This window comes from Porites lutea, chromosome 10, assembly GCF_958299795.1.
Source record: "Porites lutea chromosome 10, jaPorLute2.1, whole genome shotgun sequence".
In the NCBI taxonomy this organism is placed as follows: domain Eukaryota; kingdom Metazoa; phylum Cnidaria; class Anthozoa; order Scleractinia; family Poritidae; genus Porites; species Porites lutea.
This window is the reverse complement of record NC_133210.1, coordinates 22,797,630-22,815,789: the sequence shown is the minus strand read 5'-3', so window position 1 is coordinate 22,815,789 and position 18,160 is coordinate 22,797,630. Positions and strand designations below refer to the sequence as shown.

General features: G+C 36.9%; 2 protein-coding genes across 2 annotated transcripts; one reads left to right on the top strand and one right to left on the bottom strand.

The window, feature by feature from the left end:
• The first annotated feature begins 1,171 nt into the window (after positions 1–1,171).
• LOC140950004 (U6 snRNA-associated Sm-like protein LSm3) lies at positions 1,172–5,109 on the top strand. Its single transcript, XM_073399160.1, has 3 exons — positions 1,172–1,330; positions 3,469–3,564; positions 4,700–5,109. Exons 1-3 carry the CDS (start codon positions 1,208–1,210, stop codon positions 4,781–4,783), a joined length of 303 nt encoding a protein of 100 aa, XP_073255261.1. The 5' UTR covers positions 1,172–1,207; the 3' UTR covers positions 4,784–5,109.
• Positions 5,110–5,351: 242 nt separating this feature from the next.
• Positions 5,352–17,944, bottom strand: LOC140950003 (vacuolar protein sorting-associated protein 26C-like). Its single transcript, XM_073399159.1, has 11 exons — positions 17,867–17,944; positions 17,306–17,499; positions 13,046–13,145; positions 12,659–12,739; positions 11,610–11,684; positions 9,998–10,078; positions 9,480–9,549; positions 9,043–9,069; positions 8,518–8,540; positions 6,293–6,395; positions 5,352–6,059 (listed from the first exon to the last, which is right to left on the bottom strand). The coding sequence occupies exons 1-11, from the start codon at positions 17,918–17,920 to the stop codon at positions 5,977–5,979; spliced, it is 891 nt and encodes a 296-aa protein (XP_073255260.1). The 5' UTR covers positions 17,921–17,944; the 3' UTR covers positions 5,352–5,976.
• Positions 17,945–18,160: the final 216 nt, after the last annotated feature.

The following is an 18,160-nucleotide window of genomic DNA, read 5'->3' as shown; positions in this document are numbered from 1 at the left end:
ACACAAAGAATACTTAGGGGAAAAGATTTAAATTTCAAAAGATTGAGGCATTCCATCACGTAATCCTAGATCAACAAAGGAAGCGTGCGTTCGACCGTTAACCCGAACCCAGTATAGCTTATTATTAGAAAATTAACGATGCACTTTAAAATTGCGTTAATTTAGTTCCTCTATCAAAGCCTCAGAGTCAGTATCTGACAGTTCTTCTTTAAGAATTGAGTTCAAAATAGCTCAAAATGTCTTCCAGGACTGGTCTTCGTGTTGATCCGTTTCCCCGAGGGGATAGCTAACTTCTTCAGTCTTTTTTCTTAAAATTTCCTGGCCCGTTCATCCTCCCTGCTGCCTTTTTTGCTTATTTGAGATATGTATGTTGAGAAGCTTGTATTGAAGCGAATTCGCGTAAAATGAAGTTAGGCGCACATTGTTTTCGAAAATTACGCGTTCAGTTGATGTATGTAAACCTAGCCTGCGTGCAGACGATAACTAAACTCTGATTAGTACCGTCTGCGAAGCAGGGCAGAGATCCTTGTTCTGGACCCCCAACCGACTCAACGAATTACCGGAAGTGCGTTTCGAATTTCCCTTCATCCTGTTTGGCTATTATCAGTCTTGCGAGAAACAAAACAAAGGTCTTTTTTAACTGGCCAATCGTGGTGCGTACTCAAATCTGGGTACACAGCTGGAAGTCCAGAACAAGGATTTCGGCGCTGTTTCGCAGACGGAGTTAACCAGAGTTTAATTTCGTCTGCGCGCAGGCTAATGTAAACCTTACTTTTGGAAAATTCGCGTTAATTTTGGTTAACGTAAATTTTCTTCGCGTTGTGAACATGCATCGTTCATTTGCTATAAAATAGTTCAAAAAAGCGACGAAAAGGCAAAGTCGGCACGCCAGTAATAAATTTCGAGGTATGCGTTCTGTGAACAGGCCTTTGGTCGAGCGGGGTACTAGGGAGAGGGAAAAGCGAAAAGGCCTGTTCCCCCCTAAGTTCCCCCCCCCCCTCCCCGTTCCCTTCCCTTTCCTTACTATTTTTTTCCCAGAGAGCCTGTTCACACAGGCTAGCGTTTTTTGAGGTCTGCGGTTTGTGTTTTCTAGAAACCCGCCAATCTCGAGTCTTTCTATTATCCATGAAGGGAGTCCTTTGTTTGCCGCCATTCCCATGAATCACTGAACGTCGGTTCCCCTTTCGGCCGAGTTCCCCTCGTGAAAATGGCGGAAGAAGAGGTAGTGGCGAATACAGTGGAAGAACCACTAGATCTTATTCGTCTCAGCTTGGATGAAAGGATTTATGTCAAGTTAAGAAATGACAGAGAACTTAGGGGGAAACTACATGTACGTAATTCTTTACTTCTTTTCTTCTCTACCGTCTTAAACTTAGTACAGCGCGCTGCAGTCTGCAATTAGCTTAAATGTAAGTTTATTAAGCAAGAGCTTAACTGAAAAAGTACAAATCAGAGCTGAATTGTACATTTATTAAACGGAAAAATTAAGAACGAGGTAAGTGATATTCTTTGTAAAGTAAATCTCGATGAAAGCCCATATCTTGAAAGCGGTTAAAACCGTTATTGCCATTGATCCTGGTGCCTTAGTGGAGTAAAGGTACTTATTCTTCGGTTAGACAGTCACAGTATTTCCACAGCACTTGTTGTGACTCAATGTTTTAACTGTCTGACACCTCAAAACATATTGTAAGAGGTTGTGAAGACTTCAAATTAGCTTAAATTTTTGTCACAACATTGTCATTGGACATTAGGCTGTGAAAACAGCTGCCATTTCATGACACCACCACTGGTTTCCTCATGAAATATCGTCTATAAGGCAAGAGCGCAGAAATTCCATACTGATGATGTATCACTACCCAGATCTGGGTAGTGCTTCTGATTGGTCATTGCATACTGAAGCATCAGATGTCATTTTGCCGGAAACGAGTGTTGATGTCACAAAATGTCAACTGTTTTCTCAGGCTTTTTTGTCATTATCATATATGTTTGTTTATGTTCAAACTGTTTTCGCTGTTTGACCCAGATCATAACCAACATTATAAAAAATAAGTGCACATTGGCATAACAGACTCCCGGGTTTGGAGTCACAGGAGATGAATATTAACAAGAATCCACTCAATTAAGATAACAGCATTCATTGGCCACATGATAGACCCTGGTGGTAAAATTCGAGACCGAAACTCGAGCACTTTTATACCCCAAGACTTCACCTGGAAAAAAATTTTAGCCATAGACTTAAAGTGCTGAAAATTTCAAGTTTATATTACCCATTAAAAAACCTAGAAATTTGTGTCTCGCAAAATTAAACCTCCTGAATCTCTGAGTTAAGCCCTGATGGGCAGAGGTTTCAGTCTTGCAAATTAAAAAATTGATTGATTACCAATATTATTACCCATAGTGGATATATATAGCCTGTGTCGCAGCCCGCCCATGTTTGATCTAGACCATTTGTCCAGCAGAGTCACAAGGATATATGTGAGAGTTTCTGATAGGCAAGTTCTTATGGGTTTCTTATGTGCCTCACAATTGGCCCAATTCTTACTTGTGCTGGACATGTCAGAATTCACAGAAGCAGTGTTTACAGTAAATTATAAAAGAGCAGTTTGCACTTGAAAGCCTTCTTCTGAACAAAAAAGAATACTTTGAGGGAATTCCTTCTAATGCCAAAATTGGTTTGTAAATATGCTGACTGGTTTTCCAGCATCTCCCAATTGCTGCAGATGCAATGCCGCATATTTTGAAATCTAGCTGACAGTTCTAGGGTCAAAACAAATCAGGAAATCATGATGTTAAAAAAAAAATCATGTAGCTGTTCAGGTCCACGCATTTGGGAGAAAACCAAAGAACCTTAAGGTTATTTAGTGGTAATAAAAAGCTTAAGGCTTTAACCGAGGTAAAAGAAAACCATTTAATGTTATTAACTGTATCTGTGATAAAATCCTGTCCGAAAACATCTGCAGAAAAAAAAACCACAGGAACTAATTACTCAATATGAAAGGGAAAAGACCAGCTCAAAGCGGCAAAAATAAGGTTTTCTCTGTTAGAGGTTAGAATACTCCACACACTGCATAATCTACACTATCAGAGAGGAAGCAAGAAAAACCTCTGTTGTTTAAGCTGACTCTCAGGTCATGTTTCACACCATCATGAGCTCATTCTCTCTTATCACAAGCTATGAGTCTTGTTTAGCCTGTGAACACTTTATTTCAAATCAGACTAATTACAAACTGCCAAACTAGCCAATCAGAAATGCCGACATTTGTCTTTGCAACTCTGAGGGATTCAACCTTGATATTGTGCACTAATTTGCTGTCGCTTTATACCATAGGTTTAGAGTGCCTGCGATACAGGCTAGGAATTTAAGGCTTTTACCGTTTTTCATAAGTTGCAAGTGCTTATTAGTTATTTTGTTAATGAAATTTTTTTTTTCACTTGTAATATTATTATTAAATGTGATTTTTTATACAGGCTTATGATCAGCACCTTAACATGATCCTGAGTGATGTAGAGGAAACTATAACAACTGTTGAAATCGATGAAGAAACATATGAAGAACTTTTCAAGGTAAATTTATCTACAATAGAATCAAATAATTATAAAAGAAATTATATAATCTAATTCTGTTCCAATTACCTAGTCCAATTGAATTTAAAGTTTTTTGCTTTCCAACTTGTTGGTTCTTCTGCCTCATCCAGTGTTGAGGTTAATCTCCAAATAACCCAGTGTTGGACACTATAGGGGGACACTATAGTTGTTTTGTCTTAGGCAACAGTAAAAAAAGAATGACTACACGAGTGTCATTTGTGTAAAAAAATGCAGGTGTTTGGGTATCAAAATCATGGTGATGCGTTTGTCTGTGTTACAGGAAAGTGAACTGCTTGTAAACTTCAAACCTAATGCCTTGTCCTAGCTCCCTACAACACCAAGAATATATATGGTGTTCAATACATCAGCTTTCACAGCAGAGTCTCCATTGTAGCCAATCTGTGTTTATTTTGCTAGAATTTCCCTGAGACTGAATAAAAAGCAGGATGTGTAAAAATAATAACCATGAATCCACAACAAATAACTCAGGCTGCAGAGGAATTATTTGTGTCTTAATTCCAGTTAAATTTTACATACTTTGATAGTGTAAATCACCTTTGTTCAAAATTAACTATCATGCGATTGTGTCACAAATCTGGCAAAATATTATCCAATTCTCTGAAAAACTATTGAAGGCAATGAGTGCGGACAAATTACAGTGACTTACAAATAGTAAAGAGACTCCTTTTCTTCTTGGCACTTTGTGCCTTGCCTCCGCATCTATGGGCCTTACTTGTTTGGTCAGGAAAGCTTTGCTTTCTTATGCATTGCCCAAAGGGCTACACATTCATTCATTTCCACTGAGCATAGAGTAATCTTTTGGTTAATAATGTAATATTTGATTCTACAGTAAAAGGTCAAGGCTTTTTGCGCTATCAACTGTAAAATTTAACTGAAATCAAGGTCAAATTACTCCTCTGCACCCTGTGCAAATAATAAGAAACCTAGGCCTATACAGTAGTTTATGTTTCAAACAATGGAAACAACCCTCCCACCATTAATTTGTAATTATCACCATTCATCAATAGTAAAGTTGAATGAAAACTTTGATGCCCCATTTGTAATGGAAGAAGAGATTTACCTGTCAGATAACTGTGGACTTTGTTTTCAACAGACAACAAAAAGGAATATACCGATGCTATTTGTGAGAGGTGATGGTGTCATTTTAGTTTCTCCACCATTACGTGTGGGATTATAAAGACTGAAAGAAGTTGGCAGTCTAGGAAACCTACCAAGCAGTCAAGGAGCAGTTCCTTCCAAAAATATTTATTTTATTGTTTTTTGATGCTCTTCAGTGTTTTCTCTACAGACATACAATGTAATTTAGTGAAAGATGAAGTTTGGAAAAAAGTGCTGATTAAAATAATGTTATCTAGGGAAATTGAGTATCATTCAGCGTACTTAGTCCTTGTTATTAAAACTTCCTAGTACTTCTTCCATGTACTTGTAGACAAACTACAGCTTTATTTCTTGCACTCTGTTGTCTCAGGAATTTAATCATATAAATAAAGCTCTGTTAAAATTAAGTTAAGTGCTGTAGAGTTTTCAATTAAAACTGCTATTAGCACTGGGCCCAGTTGTTCCAAAGGTGGCTAACCCTATCCAGTAAATAAATCTCTATGCAGTGGATAATGCATTTTTGGTTTCCCTAATACTTATCCACTGGATATTGATTTATTCAATGGATAATGCTGTCTGATGTTTGAACAACCGGGGCCTGATATATGTACCTTGTAAAGGTGTGCTGAGAGTACTGCATGATGAGGCAAGGTAATGATGAAAATTTTATTTGAATGACTTATACAAAAGGTGGTTTCAATGTATATAGAACCATTCCAAAAAAGTCTAGCCATCTCAGATAATATGATCTATAATCATTTTAGTCATAGATAGATTGTATTATCCAAAATTTAATTCATGATGCTTTTTTTCTATGGTTGTTACAATTAATGGTCAATTATATTGTTTGAGTATATGTTGTGGTAAAATTTTATCCCTAATTTTCCTTATTTCAACTGTTGTTATAAACTTAAACTGAGGATAATAATAATAAAACACAACATGCATGCAAAAAATAACTCAAGATTAAGTTGATATCTTTTAACCACCTCAAGAAAATACATGCATAAATTTTGTGTGCCTACTAAAATTCACATGATGCTATGTCATTATTACTAAGAATCCGAGTTTCATTTTTTTTGTTGTATTCTTGATAACCACTGATCATACTACAAACCACCATAAGGGCCAACACTTAAAACAGTATGGTCAGCATAGCTTTGTTTCAGTCACTAACTGGTATCACTTCTTCACACAATACAAATAGATTTCAATTATAATATAATTATCCAATAATTATTGATTGGCAAATAATTTGCTCCTTTTACTGTGCTAGCACCTAATAACTTTGATGGGAAAGTTTTCTGTGATAAGATGATCATCTTGAAGAACAATCACCACATTCACCTCAAACTCTGAAATACAAAAATAGTAAGACAACATAGCTTCGCCTCCCAGCAACCATAGTGCCTTGCCTAGTCCCTAGGCCTCATTATTCCTTGCAGTCAATGTGCATTCGCCTTGGATACGTCACCAAAATGCATTGACCAAGAAAGTCAGGGAAAATGTCATACAGGGATTAGGCAACATTGTGCCCACATATTGACACTTGACATACAATGACTCTGTTCATGAAAGTTATACTCACCAATTTTAAAGTTTGCAGTGGCTAAGGTAGGACAAGTGAATAAGCGGGGAAATATCATGTAGATTGGTATCTTTATACCACGACAAACATCTCCTTCTGCTATCTAAAAAAGAAATACAGAAAGACTGCACATGTTGTAAACCTAGGGACTAAAATGATTGTTACAGCATTGTTAAAGACCTTTAAGGTGGTCCGAACCTATTTATTTACGCGTTGGTTATGTTTTTGAATTGGGTTTTTCAGCAGGAATGATTTAACCGATTTCTATGATTTTTAGCGTCCTTAAAAAAGAATGGTCGAACTTTAAGAAAATGCTATTTATTTTCTGATAGGTGTAAAAACGTTTGAGATATCGGCATATGTTTAAAACCGCATTTTTGCAAAAAATGTCAATAATTTCAAAACCCTAAGACAGATTTTTCTCTAACTTCGGCAAATAAGCCTCAGAGCTCTCTAGTTTTATATTTGCAAGTTTGAAGTCAATTGTGACCGTAGAACTAGCTGCACAAATAGCTTGTCAAATTTAACCTTAAAATGCAACGCTAACACATTTGTGAAAGTTAACACACAAAGAGGACAGCTGCCGACGGACCATCTCCTGTCTGCAAGGGTATTCTTGCCAAAGCTTAAGTTGCAAAAAAATGAGTAATCAGAAATCTACGGTGAATACAGTTCACAATACATAAGAAGAACAACTTAATCCTGAAAATTATGCAGGGAAAGGTTAAATAACTTCTATTTTCCAAGTTACTGTGTATTTTCCCTTCTCTTTTCGCAAAAAAATCTCTACAAAGCACGATATAACAGCTACGGAAATCTCCTACCAGTTTTTAGCACTGAAGGTTCCCGTCTTGAGGAAAAATAAAGCCACCAACTCCAGTAATTCAACCGATCCATTTTCAGCTGCCACAAAAACCCTTGTATTAGGTAATTTATTCAAGTTTGAAAGATTTGCTGTCACATTCGCACAGGCATTTTGCCATTGGGGATAATGAAAAGAATAAGACGATTGTCATATTTTCTTCATCTTTATCCCTAAGTGGCAAACTTCCCTCGTGAATCAAGTCTTAAAACCTTGAATAAATTACCAAGTACAAGGGCTTTTAGTGCGACTGAAAACTGGACGGTTAGAAGTACTGGAGTTGGTGGCTTTATTTCTCCTGAAAACAGAAACCTACAAAACTAAAAACTCTTGAGAGTTTTTCATAGATAATACAATTTGCTCTGTTAAGATAGGTTTCGAAAAGAGAGGGACAAATACAAAGTAAGTTTCATAAATAGAAATTCTTTTGTCTTGCCCCTCACTCAGCATAAAGTTGTCCTTCTTGTATTGTGAACTGTATTCACCGTATGTTTCTGATTACTCAGTTTCTTGCAACTGAAGCTTTGGGCAAGAGTACCCTTTCAGATAGGAGATAGTCGGCCGGTAGTTTCCCTCCATTCATCCGTCAGCTTTCACAAATATGAACAGTTCGTTAGCGTTGCATTTTAAGTTTAAATTTGACCAGCTATTTGTGCGGCAAGTTCTACGGTCACGATTGATTTCAATCTTGCAGTTATAAAACATGAGGGTTCTGAAGCTTATTTGCCGAAGTTAGAAAAAAATCTGTCTTAGGGTTTCGAAATTATTGACATTTTTTGTAAAAATGCGGTTTTAAATATATGCCGATATCTCAGACGTTTTTACACCTACAAGAGAATAACATACATTTTCTTAAAATTCGACCATTCTTTATTAAGGCTGCCAAAAATTATGGAAATCGGTTTAACCATTCCTGCCAAAAAACATGATTCAAAAACATAACTAACGCGCATATAAATATTTTCGGGCCACCTCAAGTTTCATCAACACAGACAAAAGCTTTAATAACTGCCTGAGTTCATCTTTTGTCTCATGGAACTAAGAAGTCTCCTTTGCAGCAGTTATTAGGGTCATCATATGTAACACTCCTCTGCCACTAATCTAATAATGGCTGCAAAGGAGACTGGGAACCTAGTAATCTTTGATAAGACTGAAGTGCTGTTTTAAACCTTGGAGCAAGTTGCTGACACAATGAATCAACTTGGAATTTTTTTAACTTAACTTTGTGGCTTTTTATCCAATTCCCAGTTAACTTTTCCCACTTCAAATGAAAGCAGTTACAAGTTTATTGTTACAATTACAAGTTTTATGCTTGCAATCCTGCCTTTTCGGATCCATCAAGTTCTAATGTATATTTTCATACCTGAATATTTTGAATCTCAGTAGCTGAGGATACAAACACAGTTAACATCAGTAATAATATTAACTATCATTTATGTCTTCCATCACCATTATTGAACTGGCTGGATGCAAGAATGGACTGGCCTGGTCAAATAAGTCACTTAATTCCCTTCTTTATATCAAGAGGGCTAGCATACACAATCAATTTGCAACCATGTCATAAGATACAAGTATGTACAAAGGGACATAAACGAGATCCTTTGATGCAAAAAATATCTGAGTTTCATAGCACTTAAGTCATTTTCTTAAAATTTAATCCTTGGTTCAAATGTTATTTTCCTTTGTTCTTGGTATGGTGATCCATAATGAGTTTGAAACAAATTTAGGCACAAAAATTCAAACCAGGGAAAATAGAGGCACAGCATTGTGCAAGTTGTTTTTAGGTAATACTTCTATTGAGCTCTACAAAGTATCCAGTCGTAGCTAGACAATATTATTATTATTTCTTTCCAACAGGGTAAATATTTTGCCAAGAACGTTAACTAACCATCCTTTGAATATCCTTCAGCACAACCTAAAAAGAGATCACAGAGGAGATGACTAGTGTACATGTGAGACAGTTTTTGTGTTTTTCTTTGTTTTTTGTTTTTTGTTATAGTTGTTGTTGTTATTGTCCCAAAATAATAGGAACAAATGATAAACTTATCAAAAATCAGTGTCAGTATTTTAGAAGAAAATAAACCAACTGAAGACACATAATAAATATACTTTCAGAAAAAATTGGCTTGTTTTCAAAATACATCATGAAATTCTAATTCAGCCATTTTGAACTTAGTAACCTTTCAGTAAATGCATACTGTAGTTTGTAACAGTTTTTTACTTGAAGCATAAGCACTATATAGCGATGCCTTCATTTATTTGGCTATGTGCACAGTTGTTGTTCTAAGGATTGTTTGCTTGCTTCAAATAATGTCACTTTCTCACCACAGGTTTCAACTCTCACAAGCTGCAGCTCAATGGACTTGATTGGTTTGTCTGAGTGTACAACTTCCAACTGCAGCAGAAGTCAAGTAAAAAATCATTATGACATGATAATATCATGATTGCTAGATCAACTGTAGCAATAAGTAGACACAGCTATCAACGATCATTATGACAACCATCTAAGACATTCTATTTGAGACTGGTATGATATAGCCTAATTTTTCAATACATTTGACTACCATTTAAATATCAGTTTGCAATAAAACCACTCTTAGACAGTGCTGAAGGCTGATTGTAAAATAGCTATTGGTCTATCATGGCCAGGGCCAGGTTTGTTATTTGGAAAAAAGGCAAATAACAGGGTAAGTACAAAGTAAGAGGTGTACCCCTTCCCCTGTTCCCCACTCAGCTCACTACACTCACAGTGTTTTTATGTTTTTCCCACCAAGGATCCTAGTCCTAGGCTATTATTGGTTTGACTAAAATTTCAGAAAATTATGTACAAGTGTGAGTGTTACCTCTCCTGTGAAGGGTTTAGTAATGCTGCACTGAGCACAGTCAAGACTGCCTTTCACTAAGAACTTTGGAATCTTTGCTCTCTGCAAAATCAACGAGTTTTACAACAGTACTTAATTCACTCCTTGGCAGAGGCCTTTTTGCTAGAGCACCTACTATTGTTTACTTAATACCTTTAATTGAATACGCAGTGAGAGCCTCTGTGGAGGAGAGAGATTACTTAACAATCAATGAGTATCGTATGAAGAATTATGGAGATCGAGGAGGGTGTTCTCTGTCAAGGCCATAGGCTGAGGCGGATAAAACCCTCCAAGATCTCCATAATTCTTCATATGATACGATTCAATAATTCATATGACAAAAGATTCAATAATTGTTTTATTATTCATTCAAAATAATTTCTAGTTTAAAAACATAGCTAAAACATGCTTTCCTCCATCAATGCTATAAGTTCATCTTTGATAGTGCACGTCTAGGGTTGCTCAGCTCCGCAAATATTCTCCAAACAGCAGATGTCGCCCTTCAAGTTGTCTTCTTGCTGTTCTTGGCATGTTTTTAGCTATTATTTTGCTTAGTTCTTACACTTGAAACAAGTGAAATGTCTGCCATTTTTGTTTTTACCACCAAAACAACTCAACCTCGTCCCCAGGTCTTCTCGGTTAACGGTGCTATAACTTGCAAGGAAGCTTCAATTTTGACATCATCGGTCGATTAATTGCAAAATTTTTCCAAATTTGGTCATCAGTAACTGGTTATGATGAATTATGTGCGTGCTTTTAGCCAATCAGAATCAAGGAAATATTTTGAATGAATAATAAATATTATTCACATTAAAGACAGAGCAGAGCAAAATGACACTGAGTTTATCACAACTCGGATGTGAATGTTTGCATAAATGTAGGCTATGTATTTTTAAGGCAAGCAAATGCTCTAACACAGTGTAGTTGCCAATATTTCTTCTGAAAGTAGAGAAAGAGTTGGAATGATAAAAATGCTATTATTGGGCAAAGGGCTTTTAAAACCCCTGCCCCATTTGACTGGTGCACACGACCGGACCAAGTTCCAGTGCTAATGCACCCACTGAAAATGTCAGCTGAAACTAGTCCCTGTTCCTTGGTTAACAGAAAAACCAACCCTTTCTTGCACCTCCACTTCGAGGCACATTTTGTAAGGCAAAAATTCAAAACCTGTTTATGATATCATAGTCTCAAGTTTATAAATTATTAAAATGGCAAGTTAAGATATTAATTTAATGATTTGACAAAATAAATCTTATCAAAGTGAGTTTTACATACATGTTGTCTTATGTTCCAGGTACAATTATATAAAAAATATATATATATTGAAAGGGTATGTCTATTGAGGTCCTGATTACAATGACTCTTGATCTAATGTTTAATTTCCCTTTTGTTTCACAAGGAAACACAAGGCACATGAAAAGGAAAATCTGATGCTCTATCAGACAGTACTTGGGGCCTTTCTATTAGTTTTGAATATTTATGAATGTTGCATTGTGATTACTATATTTTAAAGAAAATTTAGGGTGTTTTAAAACCTGCATGGAAATCTAGACAGAAATGGGGTATGTAGCCTTGGAAATCAAGGTCAACTTACCTCTTTCACATTTTCGAGAGATTCTGGTGTAATAGAAAATTCAACTGGCTTTAAGGCCTCTTTCTTAGTTGCAGCCTATGGTAAATTATAAGAGCAAAGTTAGAGAAATATATTCATGAGTTTCTCCTGTCTTATAGATGTAGCAAGACGTAGTAAAAAAAATTGTATTTGTGCACATTGCTTTAACCTGGAGATAAGAGGATACATAACAAAGAATTTTGAAAAAAAAAAGAAAAATATCAGGATCTAGAGACAAGAGTGGTCTAAGACGTGTCTTATTTTAGAACAGCCCTTAACACCTGTTCTTAGATAAGACGCATCTTAGCTAAGACGAGAAAAACTTCGTATAAATGACCTTCGCGTCTTACATAAGACGCGAACCCATAGTACGCATGCGTTAATATTTGGCGCGCCACGTTGGATTGACGTTGCTACGGGCAACATTCACATGAAAACGAGTCAAGAACAGAAATAAGACGCCAACCATTTATACGAGCTGTTCTCGTCTTAGAATGATAAGACATTTTTTTTTTTTTTTTTTTTTTTTTATAATTCTTTATGGAAACAAATTGATATTAATACAGCAAATTAGTTACTTACCTACATAATTATAATGTTACAACTAATATTACTAATACTAATGATATAATACAAAAAAAAAAAAAACCAATATCACTAACAATAGACGGTAACCAAAAAAAACAAAAAAAAACAAAAAAAAATTCTAACAAACTAGAAATGTGGATGCTTATTAAAACCTTTCAATAGTTAAGCATTTACAAGAGGCGACACTATCCATTTAGCTTCAAAGAAATCCTTTCTCGTCTTAGATAAGACATGCTTGTGTAAATGGTACAGTTCGCGTCTTATGTAAGATGCGTATTATTTTTCCTCATATAAATGGCCCTAATAAGTAAATAATAATCATAATAATAAAGTAGTAATAACAACAACAATACTAATAAACCTTATTTTTAGACCTCAACAATGTTAAGCTGCAAAAACAAAACCAGGGTCAATAGTAAAACTAGTAAATAATAAAGTTTCACCTTATTCTCTACAATAAATTCAGCTTGACTCTGAAGATCCTTGTTTAGCAATGGCCTCTTCATCTCGGCCCTGAGATGATACTTAAACATAGTACCATGAAAACCCACAAAAATGATTATTAGAGATAGAAAACATAGTGTACAAAATTAAGAAAACCTACGAGAACTGAAAAAGGACTGTCAACACATGACCCATGACCCACTCTCAACCCATTACACACTCCCTGAGAATTTTTCAACAACCCCTTTTTCTCCCTATAGGAGTTTACAAAACAAACAGCTCCAACCAGTAAAATATAAGAAAGTATAGGTGGTGGAAAGGAGAACACCTTCTGTAACTGAGCTACGTGATCATTACTTTTAACTATTATTTATGGGCTAGATTACCTGAATGTTGACAAACACTCCATGGTACGTCTCATATAATGGCTTGCTTCCCTTCGGTTTCAGCGGAATCTCAAAAGGCAATTCAGTCTTGCCATTAGGTGTAAACATTACAGTCATTTAAATCTACATCAAATACAACTTTAGAAGCTTATTAATAAAATGTATGGCTTCCCAAGAGGGAACCGCACACACATGCTCTAAAACAATACAATACAACACAACACAACACAACACAACATAGCACAGCCCAAATACCGTGAGATATACGAAACAATACAACTTTTTTTAAAGAGAGAGATGTCATAACTTTTTACACTTTTCTGACTTGTGGCCCTCTTAAAAAAATAATCAGAGGGAAAATATTTGCACAATATATCCCAGTAAAACATACTACTTTATTAAAATACAGTAAATCTATGAAATTTTATATCATGTCATAGAGAATACAGCCAGTCAGAAAGCTGGAAACCCTTTGCATATTCTGCAGTAGTATTGTGTTGGCTGATAGTAGGCATCCATGCTTCAGGAATCTCAATTCCACTGTTCTTGTCGATGTTGTTGGGGTTAATTTTGCTCTGTAGTGGTAACCATTGCTTCGAGGATATCATAAGTCAGCTACAGTGAATCACTCCACAATAAATCACGCTGCTCAAACACCATGAACTGTTTTCTTACCTTCAGAATCATCAACACTAGGATACTCTTGTATTTTAAAAAAGGTTCTTACTCGGAAACTTTGGCAAAACACCCAGTTTACGACAGCGATTTTGATTTGCTTTATATTCACCAATTAATGTCATAGTCTGAGATAGCGAACCAATCAAATTGATTGAATCACTAAGAGCACTGAGTGTTTACATACTAAATCGTTGTATACATGTAGTTGAGAGACTTAAACAGTTTTCCAAAGGTCTGGTCGTAGAACATAGACTGTGCACAGTCCCCTACTTTTCTGTAAGATCGTCAAGATCTTACAGAAAAGACTTCGCGCTTATGAGCGATTATATTGGATAGTGCCAAATCTATTTGCGGGGGGGGGAGACAGAAAAATCTAGGGACTGTCCTCACATCACTGTAGTTCATGGGGAGTTTGACAGGAATTTCATGTCTTTTACCATTCCTTAATCAACAAACTTCTGCTTATGATGAAAAACGTGCCAGATACATTTGTGACCTCTCACGCGAAAACGTACACTAACGGCTTTCCGTTAAACGGGTGAAACGCACGGCTGTCGAACGGGTAAGAAACGGCCACGAAGCCGTTTGAAACGGATGAAACCGAACGGCTGAACGGCTGATAATTTATTCCGAACGGATTGGTATGACGGCTGAACGGCTAGCGAAAAATTTCGAACGGATGGTAATTACGTCTGAACGGCTAAAAAAATTTTCGAACGGTAGACCTGAACGGCTGAACGGCAGGAGTAAAATTTCGAACGGATGGTCCTGAACGGCTGAACGGCTCGTCAAAAACTTCGAACGGATGGTAATCACGGCTGAACGGCTTAAAACAAATTTCGAACGGTAGACCTGAACGGCTGAACGGCACGAGTAAAATTTCCGTCATTTGCCGCAGATTTACCTTTGGACAAGTTGCAGAAATTCTACAATAATTTTATTATGGCTGTTTCCAATTGAACGGGTCATGAAAGGGTGAGTTTTTTTCGCGAATATAAACAAACTTGTTCTAGACAAACAACAAAAAAAGAGCGATTAAACGCTTTGATGCTTTTAAATAAAAACTTGCTATGGCCATCACAAATGGAAAACGTGAATAGAAATAATGTTAAAAAGCTCAAATCACGATGAATAAATCGGCAGCGGTAAGAATTTTTGAATATCGAATTATGAATGAAAGTAAAGCTTGCATCATAGCAGACCGTTTTGAAACTAATTAATTGCGTAGCGTCACGTCGCCAGAGAATACTTCGAGATGTCACGCTTGTCGTGATTCTCACCCGTGCTGGCCAACGAGCAACAAACCGTCGCTTCATAGAACTATGCCATAGTTGTACACTGTTCTTTGCAAAAAAAAACTAAGGCCTTTTAAAAAATGACGAGAGTTTTGGTTCACGAAAAATAAATCATCAGATAGTTGACTGAGTAGATGTTGGTCACGTGCTAGGCAACGAGTTTTGCAAGTGACTCAAATTTCATTCGCGATCAGAAAGATCAGAAAGTGTTACTGGTAAACCCTTTTCTCTTCGTTTGGTTTCCCGTGATTCTGGCAGCGGGTCATTAAACGAGTTAAATCGCCACTTCCACCAATAGTTTCTTAGTAGTTTACCTGGGATCAGAGGAACACGTTTTCGACTCAACAATTGCGGTGAAACAGTTGTTTACACAAGACAGTATTAATTTTTGTCGCTCTGTCAGACTTTTTTCGGTCGGTTCTGAATTTCACGCTTGGTTCGAGATCAATGTTACGTTACGGCAAGAAAGCAACGAAGCACGGCTAGAACAAGATTTCGCAAACTACCATTTCGTGTCTTCGTTTCGCAAACGACCGGCCACAAGGCACTGCATAAGGCCATCTGAACAGCGTAAAAATTACTATTATGATCCAAGGCGTTTGAATGAATGGTTCCAACTGATTGAAGGTTTGAACGGGTGGATAATTTTTCTGAACGGATGACCAAGTCGTTCGAACGGATTCAAATTTTCCTGAACGGGTGCCACAGCCGTTTGAACGGATAGACAATTTTTGTGAACGGATGGCACAAGCCGTTCGAACGGATGGATGATTTTTGTGAACGGATGACCAAACCGCTCGAACGGATGCAAATTTTTCCGAACGGGTACACTAGCCGTTCGAACGGTTGGACAATTTTTGTGAACGGATAACACAGCCGTTCGAACGGCTTGACTTCCTTTTTAAACGGATCGCCCAAGCCGTTCGAACGGATGTAAATTTTTTCTGAACGGATGAGAAACGGCTTGTGAACGGATTTCCGTTCGAAAACGGGAAGCCGTTAGTGTACGTTTTCGCGTGAGAGGTCACATTTACCTTTGATTTCTCGTGTTCACAAAATTAATATCTCCTTTTGAAACAGTGATTACAATACAGTTACAAGGACATTTTCCCAAACAAAATCCGCAAACATGCACGCTTGAAACATTTCCCAGTCTAAACAGCAAGCATGATCACTTCATCACCAATGAAAAGCAATAAAAAATCCCCAGATGTCTGAAATCATAACAACATTTCCCCGGCCAGCTGCTTCAAAAGCATGATGGCTCACATGATTGATCTTCAAAATACCAAAAATCCTCCGTGTGTTTGCGCAAAATGTGCCTTGCAAATTCGCAGTAGCATATGGTTTTGAAAAAAATTGACTTGCAAGCAAACGGTTTTTGTCATCTCTTCTCCATGAAATGTCAAGTAGAGTCTACCCCACTACACACCCAGGGTTGTCAGAAAGGATCAGAAAGTTTTGAAGTAGAAGGCTGAGTTGTCAAAGTAAGAGGAAAGAACTGCCAAACAGAGTAGCTGGCTGATACTAAGCAAATGGGTGACAACCCTGGACACCAATCCGAAATAAATTAATTCCCTCTCCAAAATGATGAAGATTTAAATAACACAAAAGTCAAAGTTAGACATACAGTTATTGTGAAAATGTTTTATAGAAAACGAAGACTTGTCAACGACTTCTCAGTATTGGCAACTTTAACCCATTGTCAATGCAAATCAACATCTATAATATATAAATTTAGCCAGGGTTAAAAGTGAAGCTCTGAATAATAAAACTTATAAACAAAAAAATTAATTCGCGTAATGCTAAACGGAGACGACAATGAAAATGGCTTCAAGACTAATAGATCTAATTAGCAAAAAAACAAATTGCACGTGCAGCATACTTTTTCTTCTAATTAGCAAAAAGCAAATTTGTACACAGCATGCTTTTTTGTCTTTCCCTTGCTGTTGTTTTCACAACTACAACACTGTTTTGTGCCCGCATTGTTGAAACAACGCACTCCATGAATGCAAGCTGCAGTGATGTTAGGACAGTCCCTCTATTTTTCCTTGCCTCTGTCCCACCACCAATATAAACCCCGACAGCCCCCTCAGTACTCTTTTTATATATGATGGCCGCTGCCCACCTGAACTGGTAAACGCTCGATCCTGATGATATTATGAAAAAACGGGGGACAGTGAACAGTCTACTTAGAGCTTAAAGAAGTTGACTGACGGGCCACCAAGTATTAGGGTTAGTAAAAATTTTACTGTAAAAAGCTAAAACAAGTTAGTGTGAATGGTATAATTTGCCTGGTTTAGCTATCTCCAAAGAGTAGTTAACAAGCTGGATTGGCTTGAGTGAGTTGTAAAATGCTTCAAAGACTCCAACACTTTTAGCACTGAGCTGTAGATTTACTGCTCCTTCCATGGTAAGGGTGATTCCATTGTGTGCGAGCTCTCCACGACTCTGAACAACTATCACACCTTTAACAATATCCTAAATAATAATAATAATGATTAAAATCTTTATATAGGAAGTCGCCATCACCAGACCCATAGGTGGTTTTCAGACTAGACCTGTCATTAAATTAAAACTATACTAAACAATAAAAACGCTAAGTACGTAAACAAACTTCGTCAGTGATTGGTTACATTATACTTTCTCAGTAGAACCTCTTCACATCGACCAACTTTCAATACTAAACAGGAGAGAGGTAAATTGCGGTTGTAGTAGGGTCAATGTATACACACACACTGTGTGAGTGCGTAAACTGAATTATAAATATCGTTATTACAAAAATCCTTAGGACACTAATGAATGTTGCAAACTATCCTACACTTTACCAACAGTTGCTGATACTTACACCCTCATAATAAATCTTGTTTACTCTCTTCAGGCGGATCTCCATTGTCGCCATTATGACTTTATGACTTTATGCCAGCGGAGCTGTCATTGACTACAGCGCATATGATGTATTGTGCACGAAATGTGCCCTACGCTCCGCTACAGAATTGGCATGAACCAGGGCATGAACAGTGCATTTACAGCAGTTGTAAGGATGCAAAGTTCTAAACTAGATATGTGAAAGGGGTACCATTTACCCAAAATGGTACAGTGGGACCCAGCTAATATGGACAGTAAAGGGGAATGCCATCAC

Excerpts from the sequence above, each read along its gene's own strand:
- LOC140950003 (XM_073399159.1), bottom strand. The coding sequence starts at position 17,920 with ATGGCGACAATGGAGATCCGCCTGAAGAGAGTAAACAAGATTTATTAT. Across the intron at positions 9,070-9,479 it reads TGTGAGAGTTGAAACCTGTG|GTTGTGCTGAAGGATATTCA; the intron begins GTGAGAAAGTGA and ends ATCTCTTTTTAG. Across the intron at positions 6,060-6,292 it reads CACTGCAAACTTTAAAATTG|AGTTTGAGGTGAATGTGGTG; the intron begins GTGAGTATAACT and ends TTTGTATTTCAG.
- LOC140950004 (XM_073399160.1), top strand. The coding sequence starts at position 1,208 with ATGGCGGAAGAAGAGGTAGTGGCGAATACAGTGGAAGAACCACTAGAT. Across the intron at positions 1,331-3,468 it reads AACTTAGGGGGAAACTACAT|GCTTATGATCAGCACCTTAA; the intron begins GTACGTAATTCT and ends TTTTTTATACAG. Across the intron at positions 3,565-4,699 it reads CATATGAAGAACTTTTCAAG|ACAACAAAAAGGAATATACC; the intron begins GTAAATTTATCT and ends TGTTTTCAACAG.